This window comes from Simochromis diagramma, unplaced genomic scaffold (assembly GCF_900408965.1).
Source record: "Simochromis diagramma unplaced genomic scaffold, fSimDia1.1 OVJJ01000596.1, whole genome shotgun sequence".
Classification (NCBI taxonomy): Eukaryota; Metazoa; Chordata; class Actinopteri; order Cichliformes; family Cichlidae; genus Simochromis; species Simochromis diagramma.
Window position 1 is genome coordinate 20,218,189 of NW_024387245.1, and position 16,970 is coordinate 20,235,158.

Here is a 16,970-nt window from a genome sequence, read left to right on the forward strand (position 1 = left end):
CTGCCCACAATAAAAGGCCACTCTGAAATATGCAGTTTGATCACACAGCACAATGCTACAGATACCGCAAAACCAGTCAGTATCTGGTGTGGCCACCATTTGCCTCACACAGTGCAACACATAGATGTGTTGCACCTTGTGAGGCAAATGGTGTGCAATGGACATAGAGTTGATCAGGTTGTTGATTGTGGGCAGTGGAATGTTGGTCCACTCCTCTTCAATACTTGTGCAAAGTTGCTGAATATTGGCAGGAAGTGGAACACGCTGTCATATACGCCGAGCCGAGCGTCCCAAACATGCTCAATGGGTGAGTATGCTGGCCATGTCTGGTGAGTATGCTGGCCATGCAAGAACTGGGATGTTTTCAGCTTCCAAGGAATTGTGTACAGATCCTTGCAATATGGGGCCGTGCATTACCATGCTGTAACAGGAGGTTATGGTCATGAATAAATGGCACAACCATGGTCCTCAGGATCTCAACACGGTATCTCTGTGCATTCAAAATGCCAACAATAAAATGCACTCGTGTTCATTGTCCATAACCCCACTACCACCATGGGCCACTCAGTCCACAACATTGACGTCAGCAAACTGCTCATCCACATGACGCAACACAAGCTGTCTGCCATCTGCCCTGAACAGTAAAAACATCTGTCAACAGAACACCTCTCCAATGTGCCAGATGCCATTGAATGTGAGCATTTGTCCCCTCAAGTTGGTTAAAGTGATGAACTGCAGTCAGGTCTAGACCCCGATGAGGACCACGAGCATGCAGATGAGCTTCCCTGACACGGTTTCTGACAGTTTTTGCAAAAATTCTTTTATGCAAACCGATTGTTGCTGCAGCTGTCTGGGTGGCTGGCCTCCACCTGGTCGACCATCCTGGAGGTGAACATGCTGGATGTGGAGGTCCTGGGCTGGTGTGGTTACATGTGGTCTGCAATTGTGAGGCTGGTTGGATGTACAGCCAAATTCTCTTAAACGCCTTTGAAGATGGCTTATGGCAGAGAAATGAACATTCATTTCACAGGCAACTGTTCTGGTAGACATTCCTGCAGTCAGCATGCCAATTGCATGCTCCCTCAAAAGCTGCGACATCTGTAGCATTGTGCTGTGTGATCAAACTGCATATTTCAGAGTGGCCTTTTATTGTGGGCAGTCTCAGACACACGTGTGCAATGTTCATGCTGTCTAATCAGCACCTCGACATGCCACACATGTGAGGTGGGACAGATTATCTCGGCAAACCTGAAGTTCTCACTAACACAGATTTAGACAGATTTGTGAACAGTATTTGATAGTAATGGGTCCTTTGTGTTTGTAGAAAATGTTTCAGATCTTTAAGTTCAGCTCATGAAAAATGGGAGCAAAAACAAAAGTGTTGCATTTATATTTTTGTTCAGTGTAGTTAAAGTAGTAGTTATTTTGTTATACATAATAATAATGATAGCTGACTTCCAGATGCTGTTCGTGCTGGCTCACTGTCACACTGCCCTGCTTTACTGAGACATCTGAATAGAACAGACCCATTGTTGTCATTATTGGCGACACTAGTGCTTTTTCGACTGCAGCAAATTATACTGACTGCTGTGAAAAAGGCCTGTGACACAAGGTTTAGATGAACAGCAATAACCTTTTAGTTTATGGGAGACAAAAACTCTTAAGGTATGCAACAGGATTCAAGCAAACAGACAACAGGGCATGCAAAAACAAGCCTAAGTTTCCAGAAAACTGGAAAGAAATGACTTATACACACAAAACATGCTATGGCCTGCTGTCATGTGTGTGAAAAGAACTGGCTCCAGAAGGAGATGTCTGGAAAGTCACGCCATCTGGATTATTTATGCTTAGGCCCAGAGGTTAATAAAGTTTTGTCGTACAACCTATGCCACAACCTGGAGTTGTGAAATAAGGAAATCTTGGAAATGACTCAGGTAAGCTTTGACAACAGATATATCATGGGAACTATAAAGGATTTTGAAAAGTCTAAAATCCTCTCCTTAGAGTGCCATTTAGTGTAACCAAATGCTGAATAAGAAAAAATTGTATCTTCCTGTCACTTGAAGCACAAAGTCTTATTGTTATTCACTTTAATTCTTTTTCCACCTTGTATAGACCAATATCACATACAGAGGGTCAAAGAGCCTCTGTATGTGATATAGAGAAAAAAAAACAGTAAAACACAAGGTGATGGTACTTGTCACATGTCCTGGTCATATCGTTTTGTTGCCACCTCCTCCTCCAGCAGGAACTTGATACATGGTTAAGGTTACCATGTGAATCTCTTTTTCTGTTTTTGTTTTCTTTTTACCTTCTCTAGTCTGACTTCTCCCAGTATCTCCGAACCTTTGCTGGTTACAAAGAAGGTCCAGGTCAAACGCTTAGACAACCTGGGTACCCACGTCCCCCGAGGTTTAGTATATTGCTGTGAAGTGTGAAGACATTCCATAAAAATATTAATAATAATAATGTAAAAATTTTCCCGAGTTGCACATTTGGTGTGACCTTGACCTTGACGTGATTTCTACCAAAATTAAATCAGTTTGAGATGTTACTGGTATCTACCAACACACAAAATTTGAAAACAATATTTCACAAACTGTGAGTCTGTTGGGTCTGTGTTTCCACAAGCCCTGCTAGTTTAGAAACTTATTCTCGTTAACGACAAAAATAAGACGAACGTCTTTTATTTGCTAGCAAGGGAAGTCTTTGCTCAAGAACCAGCTCTTGGAGCTCACGCTCCTAACCTGACTCCAGCCCAAAGTCCTTCAAAAGAGCAGCTGTCCCCGTAGCTATTTATTAACAAACTGTTACAATACACATCACAGCAAAAGCACCTCCCCTCGTAAGACCCCTCTTGGTTACAAAGACCAAGAGGGGTGTGTGTATGTATGTGTAAGCACCTATATGCATGTGCAAGAACGTGTGTGTGTGTGTGTGTCTGTGACCTACTGCTGACCAAAAGGGTCATAAAAGCAGGAAGCAACATCACAAGAAACAGATCTTTCAGATAGGATGTTTCTGCAATAAAACCTCCCCCAGCACAGAGTGGCTGGAGAGGTGCTCAGGATCAAAGGAATGTCTTGATCCTACTGCTTGAACCAAGACTGTACAAATTTAAGAACATAATGACAACATTCAACAATTAGACTTAACAGAGTCCCAGACTGCTAACAAACAGACAGAGAGACAAATGGACAGAACTGATTACATACCCTTTGAGGGAAGAAAAACAATATCTGTTCATTTTCTCATATCTGTCATTTAGGCCTCTATGGTCTTGGCTCATTATCGACGTTAGACAGGCATACATTTATTACCAGCGGCTTAATCACTCTATTTGGGAATGTGTTGGGAAAGCAAGGAATGGAAAGATAATGGTATTTTATTATTTGTCACAATGGCAATAAATGTCCCATGTCTATTGATGTGAAGTCACTAGAAGGGAGGGAATGATTTAGCTTTGTGATACATTATATGCATTAAAGTGCTGCATTTATTCCATGTGCCATTTACATCTCACATCTTCCTGAAGACAGATAAACTCATATGGAATATTGACAGTGAATGATGCAGCAATAACAATTTGTGCTATGAGTGATAATGTGGAGAGATGATATTCAGAAACTCTTTCAAAATAACTCATTATGTATTCTGCTAAATTTAGAGCTTGTCAAAAAAAAAGGATTTCAGCGAAAATAGACTTTAAAAAAGCACTTGTACAAACAAAGTATAGGCCTCTGGTGAAAAGACATCATTCAACAGAGAACAATTTGCAAGTCGGGTTTAAGGCTGCACCTATTCAAATGCAAATACTGGTTGAAAACAACCAGCTCTGCAGCTCTTCAGTCCAGAAACTAGGATTCCTGTCAGTTTAAACCACCCAGTTCCATTCATGATTAAATAATTATGAATCATATGTTTTCCTTTCTATGTTGAATTAACAATAAAGTGCCTGAGCAGCAATTAGTCAGTAGCTCCACCCAAGCTAACTGCTGAATATAAATGAACAGCAGGCCACTCCATTCTCTGCAGCTCTGGCCATGGCAAAACATTTTTCCTTCCATGGTTCGAGTAGCCTTGGAGCCATTCCCATTCAGTAGAGGCACATTGAAAAGGACTTGGCTGGCATTTAAATTCAGGTCTGACTTTGCTTTCTCAAGTAAAATACAATACAGGACACAAGGCAATGTAGCAGATGAAGAATATAGTGGACTTATTTGCATCTAATCTGGGCTCATTTTGGCATTTATGGCAGTTGTGGAACTGGTAAATATGTGTCTTGACCCAGGTTTGATATGAGCTACAGCAGGCGCAAGTGTTGACATCTGGCTTTGGTAAGGTGGACCTTTGGCTGAGCTGCAGCGGCGAGACTCACCTTGAGTCAACATGATCGGTCGAGATATCTGTCTGGTGGTAAAGACATAAGAGACCTATCGAGGCAAAATCGTGGAGTTATACAGATTCTTGGATTGAGACAGGATATAATAGATGCTGACGTAGTGACGTTTGAGAAGGTTTAAAAGTGTGATAAATGCAGATAAAAATAGACAGTACAACTTCCACTCCACTTCTTCTTTGTGACGATATACACTCACAGGACACTTTATTAGGTACACCTGGCTTGTACTGGGTTGGCTCCTTTTTGCCTTCAGAATGGCTTCATTCTAGAAATAGAATTCATAGATTGCATAGATAGATAGATGCATAGATTCATCAAGTTGTTGGAAACATTCCTCAGAGATTTGGGACCATTTGACATTAGAGTATCACACAGTTGCTGCCGATTTATTGGTGGCTCATCCACTTTGCATTTTTCATTATGACAAATATCCACATGACTGACATGATACCTCAGGTGTTTTGCATTCACTGATCTAAATACAGGTGACAAAGGGAAAACTAAGATATCTTTACTTTGCGTTCCTTTGATAACGAGCTCCCAGTCTCTTGATCCAATATTCTTCCACACGGTATTCCTTTTTTTGTTCTTTTGGTGGTGGTGGTACGAAGCACTACTCACTGATTTTAAGTTGGGTTGACATCTGGTGAAAGGCAAATCTGGAGCTCTATCAGCAGTGAAGAAATGTTTGATTGTACACTAAGACAGGTGAATTTTATCTACATATATTTGGACAGACATGCTATTTTTCTGATATATTTACCAAAACATATTCATATTACAAATTCATGTTGATAAATCAGAGAGGCGAAACTAAAAACAGACTGCAACTTAAGACAAAAGCAACATTTTTCAAATTTATATACATTTGGAAACTTCATAGGTTTGACACTGTAGCTTTATTATTATGATAAGAATAAAATGCCTTATTGGAAAAAAACAACTCATAAATAACTTTTTTCAATAACTAACCTTTTCACATATTACGTAATATACTTCCTTATAAGCTTGCACTTGTAGCTGTTGCTCTCTTGGTGTGACGTATACCGGGTTGCGTGTTCTCAATTAATCATCAGTAAATCATTCGAATGATTTACACATGGGCACACCGCGTGATCTGGAAACAAATCCAGCATGCACGGATGGGTAGCTAAAGACTCCTTTTCTCCTGGATGTCTCACTTCTGTAGTGTTTTTTAACTACTCCTCCGGTTATCTGGCAGCCAGCCATTTCTCCCAGTTGGACGCTATTACAGTAGGTAGGCGCTTGAGTGTCCTGCAGGCGCAGAGAGGAGTTGCGCTTCACGCTTTCGCTTCATGGCTCAGCGGTCTGCTCACCTTGTCCCCATCGCGCTGCTGGTGTTTGGACTTGCCGGAATCCTGCTCCTTACTATTTCCACCGAGAATGTTCAGGAGGAACCTGAGCTCAGGGTAAGGTCGGATCGGTGCGTGTCAGTGTGAAGGGTGTGAAACAGGTGGTACATAAAAAAAATAAATAAATAAATAAAATTAAAAAAAATTAAATGTGGGACCAGGGAATTCGAGGACATTAGCCTTGATACCTGGATGTAACAGCCAGTGACTAGTCTTGTTTATTGTCCGGATTAAGCTCTGTTTTATGTTTAATTATGGCCCCATATTTTGAATTTACATTTTATATTATGCTTAATTTTTCTAGCCCAATAGGGCCGTGTCAGTTGCAAGTGGCTTGCTGCAGAGCCATTCAACACCAAATTCTGTTACTGCTGATCCCTCATTTTTGTGTCACCAGCTTAATATCCCATGGTTCCCTTTTATAATGTAGCTCCCCTTCCACCCAGCAATAACGTGGGAATCCAGTCTGAGAAAGCAAGCACAAAGGTTTTCTTCTACTTTTTTTCCGAGGAGACAAATGCAACAGTGTGTTGAAAGGACTGAACAGACAATTAGAGCGTCTCGTGTTTTGTTTGCCAAGTGTTGGGATTCCTCACAGCCGAGTGCACAGCAGTAATGAAGAATTATTATTAGGGGTGATTAGGAACATGTCTGTATAGTGTTGCTGTTCACCTGCAGCACTGATATGAGACGCGTGTGGTCCCTTCCCTTTGCATTGTCGGTCACATGGGTTCCCGCGTGGCCAGATTTCAACACACTCTCCAGATTCCTTTATTTTCAGACGGCATTGAAGCTGTAATGATTTGATATTTATTGATCCACAGCAGCACAACGCAGACCTGCAACTGAGCTCAGAATTGAAATCTGTCTGGCTGCATAAACTTTTCCTTTAAATGTCTATACTACAAAGCATTTTACAAACAGCTGTGAGCATATACTGTAGCATAAAGCATGATCATAAAATTATGATGAAGCACAGCTGAATCTGTGTTAATATTACAAGTTCAGGATAACTTGTAGCACCCACACTGTAAAAAAAAATTCCAAATATAATTTGACTCCATTGTTTTGGCTTCTTAGAATTACAAATTATAGGCATTTTTTTTTTCAGAATTTCATACTTAAGCCTCTTATTACCCCGTTTCTAAAAAGCTGGGATGCTGTTTGCTTGTCTTCAAATCACTCTAACCATATATTGAAATGTCATACCACGTATGCAGTTGTGAAACATTTATGCGTCACAAAGATCATTTCATTAAAGTAACCCATGATGGGTCTTGGTCTTGTGACATGCAGGCATATAAGATAATGTCTGAAGTTCTGTTTCTGCAGATACTAATTGTTTGTTTTTACTCTACTTGTTTGTGCAAGCCAATTGTAACACAGCAGTTTATATGGCAGGCAGCACAACTGGAGTGTATGAAGTGCATTTAACTAAAAGTAAGGAAAATGATTAAAATGTATTTTAGTTGATGCTTTATGCTATTAAAGTCTTACTCCTCAATTTATGGATTTTACACTCAGGTCGTTCCATTTGAAATCTGCAAATTTTTACAACTTTTTCTGCTCATCTCTGATTTACCTAAAAATACAAATCCAGAATAAAAACTGGCTGAAAAAAGTATTTAAAAAAAAAACAAAACAAACAAAAAACAAAAAAAAACGTAAGCATTTTATCTCATCTCGTTTTTTCTGTGTGCAGGCCTGTTGTTGTTGTTGTTTGTTTTTTACTCTTGTTTTTGTGTTGAAGTGTGTAGCTCAAATTGTAGCTCCTGATTCATTTAAAAACCAGTTAAAATTCAGGTTTATCTTTCATAGTATGTGTGACATTAATTTTCAACCATTACCTCAAATTTCGGTGTGAAATAAAACAACCTGAAAGTGGGGCAACAGGATGCCTTTTAAGTTAATATATAAAAGTATTTAAGAGCTGAAGCTAAACTTTTACAGAAATTATTCTGTGTCCAAACTTTGGTTTGTTGTTCGGAGAGGGTCAAGCAGATGGTCCATGTTGATTTTTGGATGAAATGACTCATTTAAAATAATGATTTTCATTAGCCTCGAATTTGTTCATTTTTTTTCTCATAGGGCCAAAACTTTGTATTATTTAAGCAGTGTGGATTGATGTAGTATTTGCATTGCACAACTCCATTAAGAGGACTCCACAGACAAACACAAACTGATTTAAAATAAAATAAAAATGTATTATGCATACTGAGATATTCTATACATGTGCAGGGGGGAGAGAGAGAGAGAGAGGATACCTAAAGGAGCTGCCAGGTAGGAAAACAGACGCAGAAATCAGAGGCAGTTCATGGATGAAGGACATGCAGAGAGTTAGTGTGACCGGGGAGGGTGCTACAGATGGGGTGAGATGGAGGCAGATGTGGCAACCCCCTAAAGGAAGCAGCTAAAAGAAGACGAAAACATGTTAGGACATCAAAGTCCTATTTTATAAAGATCTTATACTGCTGGATTATAGTAGAACTTCAATTGAATCACTGTTTTCAAATCAAACATGTGATCTTGTACAATATAAAATCCATAAGGCTCTTTTGATGATTGCCAGTTGACCTCATTTCTAGCCAGATGGTGAAGGTCACATCGCCACGATCCTTAAAGTCATTTTTGCTACTCTGCTATATTAAGTTGAGGTCTGTTTCAAAGCGGTTGCCACAAAAATCTTTGTAAAGGGTGGGAAAAAAATGTATTTTCACTGCTTTTTCTCCTGAATTTCCCTTCTCTGTAGTATGGGATTGTCCTGGATGCTGGATCCTCACACACATCTTTATACATATACAAGTGGCCAGCAAATAAGCAAAATGGCACAGCCGTGGTCACCCAGCATAGCAAATGTCATGCTGAGGGTAGGTATCATAAGTAGCACTTCCCACACCAAAAACATTGGTAGAGTTTTGCTTGAAAAACAAAGGGTGCTTACAGCAACAAATATTTGCAGGAAATTGTGCAGACTTGTTTGACACATACGTTCATTTGAAGCTGGTGCAGTTCGTTTAGACAAATGGAAAAGTTATGTATATGTACGTATGTGCAAAAGTTGTATAGCATATGGACAATAGATGCTCAAAGTTTGAATGGTAATTAAAACATCAATGAAATTGAAGGCATTTTGGGGGGGGGGGGTTCCCCTTCTTTCTTTCTTTCTTTCTTTCTTTTTAATTGCAATTTTTACACACAAACCTTGGGAGAAGGAGGTCAGGATATTGTTTTGTTTTTTTTGTCCGCAGCTGTTCTTTCCCACACAGCAGGAAATAGTCTGCCTAAGATACATTCATGGTATTGAGTGATCTAATGAGAAGTAGCCTTGATTGTGCTAACAAAGAAGACTAACCACTTTCAATGTAACTTTATACATTCATTATAAATGAACTACTCTTAAGTTAAACCTATTAGGTGTAGTTCATCACATTATTTCATAACAATATACATGCAGTTTACCTTTCATCTAATGGAAGAGTACTCTCATTACACCACATAGTAATTTATATACTTGGTTGATAATTGAGAAATAGTGGAAATCTTAATGATGAGTTGGTTGTGGGAAAGTCTGCATGGAGTTTTTTCTGAATGAGTTATTTTATTGCATCACTGCACTGATGTCAAAGCAAATGTTTGCCTAGCAACAGTCATGAGTCAGGATCGAGTCAGAGTTGAGCTTTATGGTTTGCCACTCCTGCCCTGTAAAAGGCTTTTATTCCTGTGTTAAACAAACAACTTTTTTCCCCTTGTCATTCATGAGCACGGTGTTTATGCTGACATGTTTCATAATAAAATGATCCTAAGAAAGGATTTGTAGATGGATATCTCGAGGAGGAAATATGTGTTCTTATTTAAATATAAAGTGTTTTTCCCAAATCATTTTTTTTCTGAGTTAATGCAGATAACTTGCTTTAATATTACTTATTCTGTGACTTTAGATAACGTTAATATTTTAAAATTTCACAACACACAATTCAGTAGATTTTCATACAGCTGGCTGGGAAGCTGGGATAGTAGTTGGATTCTTTTGTATTGCAACACCACAAGGATATGGGTCACAATTGCTAACACTGATTTTTTTGTGAATATTACACCAAGTTGATTATGTTATCAAACAGATTTTGTTTGTTCGACATGTTCATCATTCGCTCAGGTGAAGGAATTGCAAGTTATGCAGGTCAACCGGGAGCAGCAGGGCAAAGCTTAGAAGCATGTCTGGATCACGCAGTGAAGAGCATCCCAAAAGACAAGCACCAGCTCACACCTGTGTACCTGGGAGCCACAGCTGGCATGAGGCTTCTGCAGTAAGTCGTGTCTGTTTTGTTTCCATGTGTTTTTAGTTATGCATCACCTTAATTTTTATCCTGTTCCAAGTAAATCTTGTAATAATGCTAAAATGGCAATCCATACTGGCCTTTTTAACCGGCTTACACATTCATTAAATAAGATGAATCTCATGGAGATGAATGATGTGTTGGGAATATAATTATTTCTGTGCCAAATATAGCAAGTTTCTACAGTGCAGAAGAAATCAGAGAAAAGTGAAAAAAGCTAAATGTTGTTTAAGAGTTCTCAGAGTAGCTGTTGCACTGTTTGTTGTAATGACTCCACTGGACAAACCTAACCAGCTTCATGATATTGCCACCTACAATGTGTAATTGTTGTCAGTTGTGTTGGCATGCAGTGAATAGCCCTGTTTGACTCCTGGATAATAGACTAAGAGGTCCTGCTTCAGAAAATGAGAGGTATCCACCAAAAATGGTCTCCCCTAGATTCAGTTTCTCTCTTGCAAATTTCCTACCATCATAACGTGTTTTCTGTAAAAGAGCTGCTTAAATGTAATCCTTCATTTAAGACCATTTTAGCGGCAACCCTTGTTGCATTGAATGGTCTGAGGATGAAAAAATATAAACACGAGGAATAAGCAGTGATTGCAAATTTCATAGGGCTGAAGTCACATGTTTCAGGATAATTTGGCTGTGTTATGTTATTTTAAAATAAGGAAATTACCTTAAAAGTGTTTGTAGCCACCTGCAAGCACTTAAGCCTCTCCTCCCTCTGCATTTCTTATTGGAAAGACAAACACATCTGAGGGTCTCTCAAAACCTGTAGATCCCCTCAATATCCACACACTGAAGTTCACAGAGAATTGATTGGACGGTGCAAAGTTGTTTTATGTGTTGATCTCTAGTATCTTGAGCAGGATATGTTTTACATTTGTACCAGTTCTATTGTGCCTGGTGGAGGGCATGCAGCAATGGAGTCAAACCAAAGCCTATAAAGTTAAGAGCATTGAGTGGGGATGGTGACGGGGCATTCAGACATGTAGATAAAATTGAAGGTATGAGTGTTGAAAATGCAAAGCATTATCGAGAAGAGTTTAAATGTATTCAAATATTTGGTTTGGTGGCTTAACGTTGCCTGCAGACAGGAATCCATCTTTTTATTTTCAGTTTAGCCAGCAAAACTGCCTCATTGGGTTTAGGCAGCTATCAAGTATGGATTTAAACATCTTGTCTGGAAGAAGGCATCCTGTCCTTGTATGTGTACCATAACTCAATCAAATATGCAGCGGAAAACAGCTGGACAGTCACTCAGTCTAACTTGCATGTGTGCGTAAATCATTTGATTCTTGCAAATGTGTTTTAAAAGCTGTTTTGTCACAAATGCATTTCCATACACAAATACACCACCTCATTTTATAGTTTGAGCTGTTTTGTTTGTGGGTTTTACTGACGAGTATCAGCATGAATGTTTACTGAAATGTTTTTCATGTAGCACTGACGCTAAACTTTAATGTGACACACAATCTTGACTTCAGCTTATTCTAAACTCTATTTTTAATAATAATAATAATAATAATAATAATAATAATAATAATAATAATAATAATAATAATAATCTAATTCAAATTTACTCATAAGGATGACTTATAGCTTGGAAAATATCTGGAAAAGATTTCATATAATTTAAATGTTAGTTTTGACTTTAATCTGTCCTTTAGTTCCTGTCTGCATATTTGTCTCATGCAGAGGTAATGAACAGATTAAAAATGAATAAATAAAAAAATCATAACGTTCTATAGTACTTCTAGTAACCTTATTATTTAATTTCTTCTTTGCCTTTTCTGTTATGAAGCAATTAAGTAAATGTAAATCTTTGGTGGGCGTTACTGCTCCCCTGGCCTTATGTTTGACACCCCTGATTTGCAGTTTTAAAACTTATGCCTGAAGCTTACAGTAGAAGGTATACACACAACACTTTACTGGAGTGTTTTTTTGTTTGTTTGTTTTTTTTTTTATATAATGAAGTGTTCATAATTATCATCATGATCATCATTCTTCTTAATGATTTGGTGAAAGTCTTATCACTAAAAATCTTGATTATATTTGTTTTGTTTGTTTTCCTTGTTCAGTTTATCTAGTCCAGAGCTGTCCACTCAGATTCTGAAGGAAGTGGGACAAAAAATCCAGTCCTACCCTTTCGACTACCGGGGAGCAGCCATACTGAGTGGCAAAGAAGAGGGGGCATATGGATGGGTCACAGTTAACTATCTCTCAGAGAACTTTATTAAGGTATCCAAGTGTGTAAATGTGAAAATCAGAAGCTTTTAAAATGGTTTTAATCAGTAGGAATCTGCAATATTATTTATGAGGAGACTAGAAGTCATTTATTGCTGTCACTGTGAAACTTCACCAGCAAATTGATAACATTATGAGAGCGTTTGTATTGCAAGTTTTCTGAAAATGGCTTTATATATTCAGTAAGGTTAATTAATTAGTTTAATTTGTAAATACTTTTCCAAAACAGAGATGCAAACATTGGATGAAGCCAGGTTTTTGTGACTGTTCCTTTGCAGTATGGCTTTGAGGGGCACTGGTTCAGCCCCAGCAGACCGACAGTGGGAGCTCTTGATCTGGGTGGCGCGTCCACGCAGATAACATTTGCTACTCAGGAAAAAATCGAGAACAAAGACGATCTGATGAAGCTGCGCCTTTATGGTCATGAGTATACTCTGTACACACACAGCTTCCTGTGCTATGGGAAGGACCAGTTCCTCATGACACTGCTGGCTCATATAATGAAGGTAGTGTAACGTGACACTGAAATCACAAGAAAAGCTCAAAAGAAAAATCCTGCCCACAAAATGACTGTTTTTCAGGATTTTACATCAATTACTTTTATACATGAACTAATCAATTTATCCAAAACAAGATTCATCCCAAACCTAACCAGTCACTAGGCCTAACCAAATCTTAGATCTTGCCACAACAACACAGAATGACTACAGGGAGCAAAGAATAGAGCTGAGATGTTGCTGCTGCCAGAACCAGACTTTCTAAGCAGCACCAGGAATGCTGCAGCGGAGCCAATCAGCAAAATGCTGAGATTTAGAGAATGTCACTTAGTTATTCTTCTAACCACAGTTAAAAAAAAACAAAACAAAACAAAAAACACTTGGGTCATAACGCGAACACAGACTGCCAAATACACACAGAAATGATGAAGAAGGGGACGGGCCCAGTGATTTCTGAAACTCCTTTTCTGAAATCGCCACTTCAGGTTCTCCCTGGCTTCAGCCTAAAATGATGCGTAGTATTAGACTTTAGCTTTGTAACACAGAAATGTTCACTCCTATAATAGAATAACGTAAGTGTAGGTATCTGGCTTTAAAACTGGCACACATTAAAATGAGTTACTAGGAACTCCATTCAGTAAATGTCAGCTGCAAGTTAAGGTAGAAACACGCAGCTATGTAGAGAGGAACCTATCTAACTATACTGATGTATTTTTAAGGTCAACTTCTCCAATAAAACCACCAGTATAATGTATATAAGATCATTGTACTCAAAATGTTTTCTCTTCTTCAGTCTCAGGGTTACCCTCAGTCTGTCACTCACCCCTGCTATCCTGCAGACCACAGCAGGACGGTGAAGCTCAGCAGTATACTCGACTCTCCATGTACAGTAAAGTACAAACCCAGCTCCTACGACCCTCATGCTTCTGTGACAGTACATGGCAGCGGACACTATGAATACTGTCTGGGTAACGTGTCTGAAGTCTTCTCCTTCAACAGCTGTCCCTTCTCCCAGTGCTCATTTGACAAAGTCTTCCAACCAAATGTCACCGGAGGTTTCATGGTAAGAGAAGCAGAACAAATGCTTTCTTAAACTTAAAGCTCAGCCTGTATGTCAAAGGTGCCGCCACAATCCCAGATTTCTTTTCACAAAACTTTAATGTTTTAAAACTGCTATACTGTTTATGAAAGTAACATCATTGCAGACCACACTATACATTCAAGATTGTTCCTGTCCATGCTGTCATAAGCACAGGTCTGTTTATCAAGGGTAGTTGAATATTAACATTTGCTTTCCTCCTGAACAGTGACACCTTTTCTCAGGTGTAGAAACATGCTTGGCATGTAGGGCAGGTGTCCACCTGCCCTACATGCCAAGTCATTCTAACCTCGAACATCACCAGATGTTTTGAGTCTCATCCTCTCTCACATTAAGACGGGCCTCCCCGCTGATCAACCTACAACAATTTGCATATCAAGCAAACATGTCAACAGAGGATGCAGTCATCATAGCTCTCCACAACTAAATCTGGAAAACTCCAGTGTAAGAATGCTGCTGTAGGTTTCGTGAGTAACAGATCCCAGAATATCAGGGTGGGAGATTGCTCTTATCCTGAACACTGGCACATCACAGAGGTGTGTTGTCAAATTTACTGATCATGCCACCATAGCAGGACTAATATCAGAATGGTGAAACCGCCTACATAGAGGTGGTCTGTAATCTCAGATTGGTGTTATCGCTATCACCTGGACTGAAACGCTGCAAAAACCAAGGAAACTATAGCGGACTATCTCCAGCAGACCAGCTTCTACCAGTGAGCCGTCAAGTCTTGTTTCAAAACAAAAAAATTTATATTTATGTTGGTCCTTTTTTTTTTTTTTTTTTTGCTTCAAACCTAGAGCTGCTAAACAATCTTTTATTATTTTGTGAACAATCATGGTAGTGACCTCCTCACAAATCTTACACATTTTGAAGGGGTTTTGATCTTTGGAAAGCGACATTGCTGCTGAGTTTTTCAAAGGCATCATTTGTGTTTGGCTTTTGCCTTTTAGATACCCCATAGTTCTATTATATTCAAGAGAAGGCATGTCGCACCAACGCGATCTTGAGTGGAAAGCATTTATATTCTATCCAGGGTGAGCTACCATTTAACTGTACTGATGTTAAGTGGTAAGTGCATATAAATCAAAACATATCTTGAAGTTCCATCCACACAGGATGACCCTGATGGTTGGCCACTAGTATTAATTCCAGGCTCCGGTTGCCTGGGTAACCCTCTAATGCGTTTCCTACTGTGTCAGAGGTCAATCAACTCTGCAGTTGCTTGATGTTGCTGAATATGGTTAACTTTACACGGTTGCCTTTCAACATGGCTAACTTTTATTTGATTGTTGTGCTGTATCACTTTTTACATGCTTTTTTTTTTCTTTTCCCTTTTCTGTTTTCAGGCTTTCTCTGCTTTCTTCTATGTTCACTCATTCCTTCAACAAGTCACTGGCATAACTGCTAGCTCTCCTTCGGAACTACAGGATGTGACCAAAAAAGTGTGCAGCATGAGTTTCACCCAAGTAAACACCTTTTCTATTCATGCTTTACTTATCCAGAACATCTGTTTCTGGCAGCATGTGAAAATATTTATTGTATTTTTCCAGATGATGCTTCTCGCTCCAGAGCAAAAGTCCCGTTTGCATTATTACTGTGCTGCCTCAGTGTTTCTCAATACTCTCATGTTGAGAGGATATGGCTTCAATGACACAACATTCCCACACATTTCTTTCCAGAAGAAGGTGATTATTATCTCTTTACAGTTAAAAACAAAACATGTCAATGCTCCATTGCAAATGGATGGGAGTTGATCCAAATATATTCACATCATTATGTTGCTGACCCTGCAGGTTGCTGACACCATGGTGGGTTGGGCTCTGGGCTACATGCTGAGTTTAAGCAATTTGTTGCCAGCAGAGCAACTGGAGCTGAGAAAGGCCCTGACCCCAGGAGTGTGGGGATCCCTCATCTTTCTTTTTGTCATGCTCCTTGCCGCAGTGCTTTCCTTCTGCTTATTTAGAGTTTATAATGGACAGAATAAGAAAAGAGGCAGTGAAAGCACAATTTAGCTAAGAAATGATGTCAGTTTTTTTTTTTTTTTTTTTTGTTTTTTTTATTTTGCTCTGAACACTGACCTGACAAGGAAGATTTGGAGCAAGATTTGAGTTTTAATTTAAGCCTCATGCCATATTCTCTGTTATATAATACCATAGTTTGCTTTTGAAAAAATAATTTTTACACCAATTGACTTATTTTTAACTAGTGCTAAATGTAAACTGTGGTTTGTTCATTGACTGCAAAAGTTTTAACATGACATATACAAAATGTTTTGACTTTAACATGTTTATACAGTTTGCTGCTTTAACCTATAATTGAGTGGTATGTATAAAATGAGTGAAACCACTGCATTAACTTGCTGTGAATGTAAACTACTTTAAAGCTGACAGTGAGTACTCTGACTTTAGTTTGAAAAACAATGCCAACGTGAAAGTGCCTTAAAAGTGCATCTTTTTTAATGGCCAGCAGGTGGCAACTCGCTCAAAAACACTGGAAGTCTGCTGGAAAATGGCCCTCGGCTTCCTTTACTCTGACCTCAGCGAACCCCGTTTTTGATGCAAGTTTCAAGTCATGCTGAATAAAATATTAAATGCATTTTGTGAATATCTGCTGCTATTTGACTCAGAAAGGCATTTGACCACAGATATTATCCAATGACCTACTGTAGTTGGGCAGCAGTTGTCCTTTGCTTCTCTGTCAAATCCACCCTTCACTTGGCACTAGGGCTGCCACGATTAGTCGACTATCAAAATCGTCAACAACTAATTTAATAGTCAATGTGTCGTTTGAAGCTTTGTAAGATCCCAAAAGACGCAGGAATAAGTAGTAGGATTTAAGAGTGTAATAACGGACTGAAACCGAAGATGGCAGCACTGCATGTACAAGGATGCCAGCTGCCGTTAAACCCCGAAGAAGAAGAAGCTGTGTCCCAGAATTCATAATGCGGCCCTGCTTAGTTTACAACAATGGTGGCAGCTAGTTCGTTTTAATATTACTCTTATTATTCTTTCTGGG

General features: G+C 39.0%; 1 protein-coding gene across 1 annotated transcript; it reads left to right on the forward strand.

The window, feature by feature from the left end:
- The first annotated feature begins 5,474 nt into the window (after positions 1 to 5,474).
- Positions 5,475 to 16,647, forward strand: LOC120714500 (ectonucleoside triphosphate diphosphohydrolase 2). Its single transcript, XM_040000754.1, has 9 exons — positions 5,475 to 5,832; positions 8,525 to 8,642; positions 9,929 to 10,079; positions 12,191 to 12,350; positions 12,635 to 12,862; positions 13,647 to 13,916; positions 15,302 to 15,421; positions 15,506 to 15,640; positions 15,749 to 16,647. Exons 1-9 carry the CDS (start codon positions 5,719 to 5,721, stop codon positions 15,965 to 15,967), a joined length of 1,515 nt encoding a protein of 504 aa, XP_039856688.1. The 5' UTR covers positions 5,475 to 5,718; the 3' UTR covers positions 15,968 to 16,647.
- Positions 16,648 to 16,970: the final 323 nt, after the last annotated feature.

Coding starts and splice junctions, on each gene's coding strand:
- LOC120714500 (XM_040000754.1), top strand. CDS start 5,719: ATGGCTCAGCGGTCTGCTCACCTTGTCCCCATCGCGCTGCTGGTGTTT. Junction 13,917..15,301: donor ATGTCACCGGAGGTTTCATG/GTAAGAGAAGCA, acceptor TTCTGTTTTCAG/GCTTTCTCTGCTTTCTTCTA. Junction 15,641..15,748: donor ACATTTCTTTCCAGAAGAAG/GTGATTATTATC, acceptor CTGACCCTGCAG/GTTGCTGACACCATGGTGGG.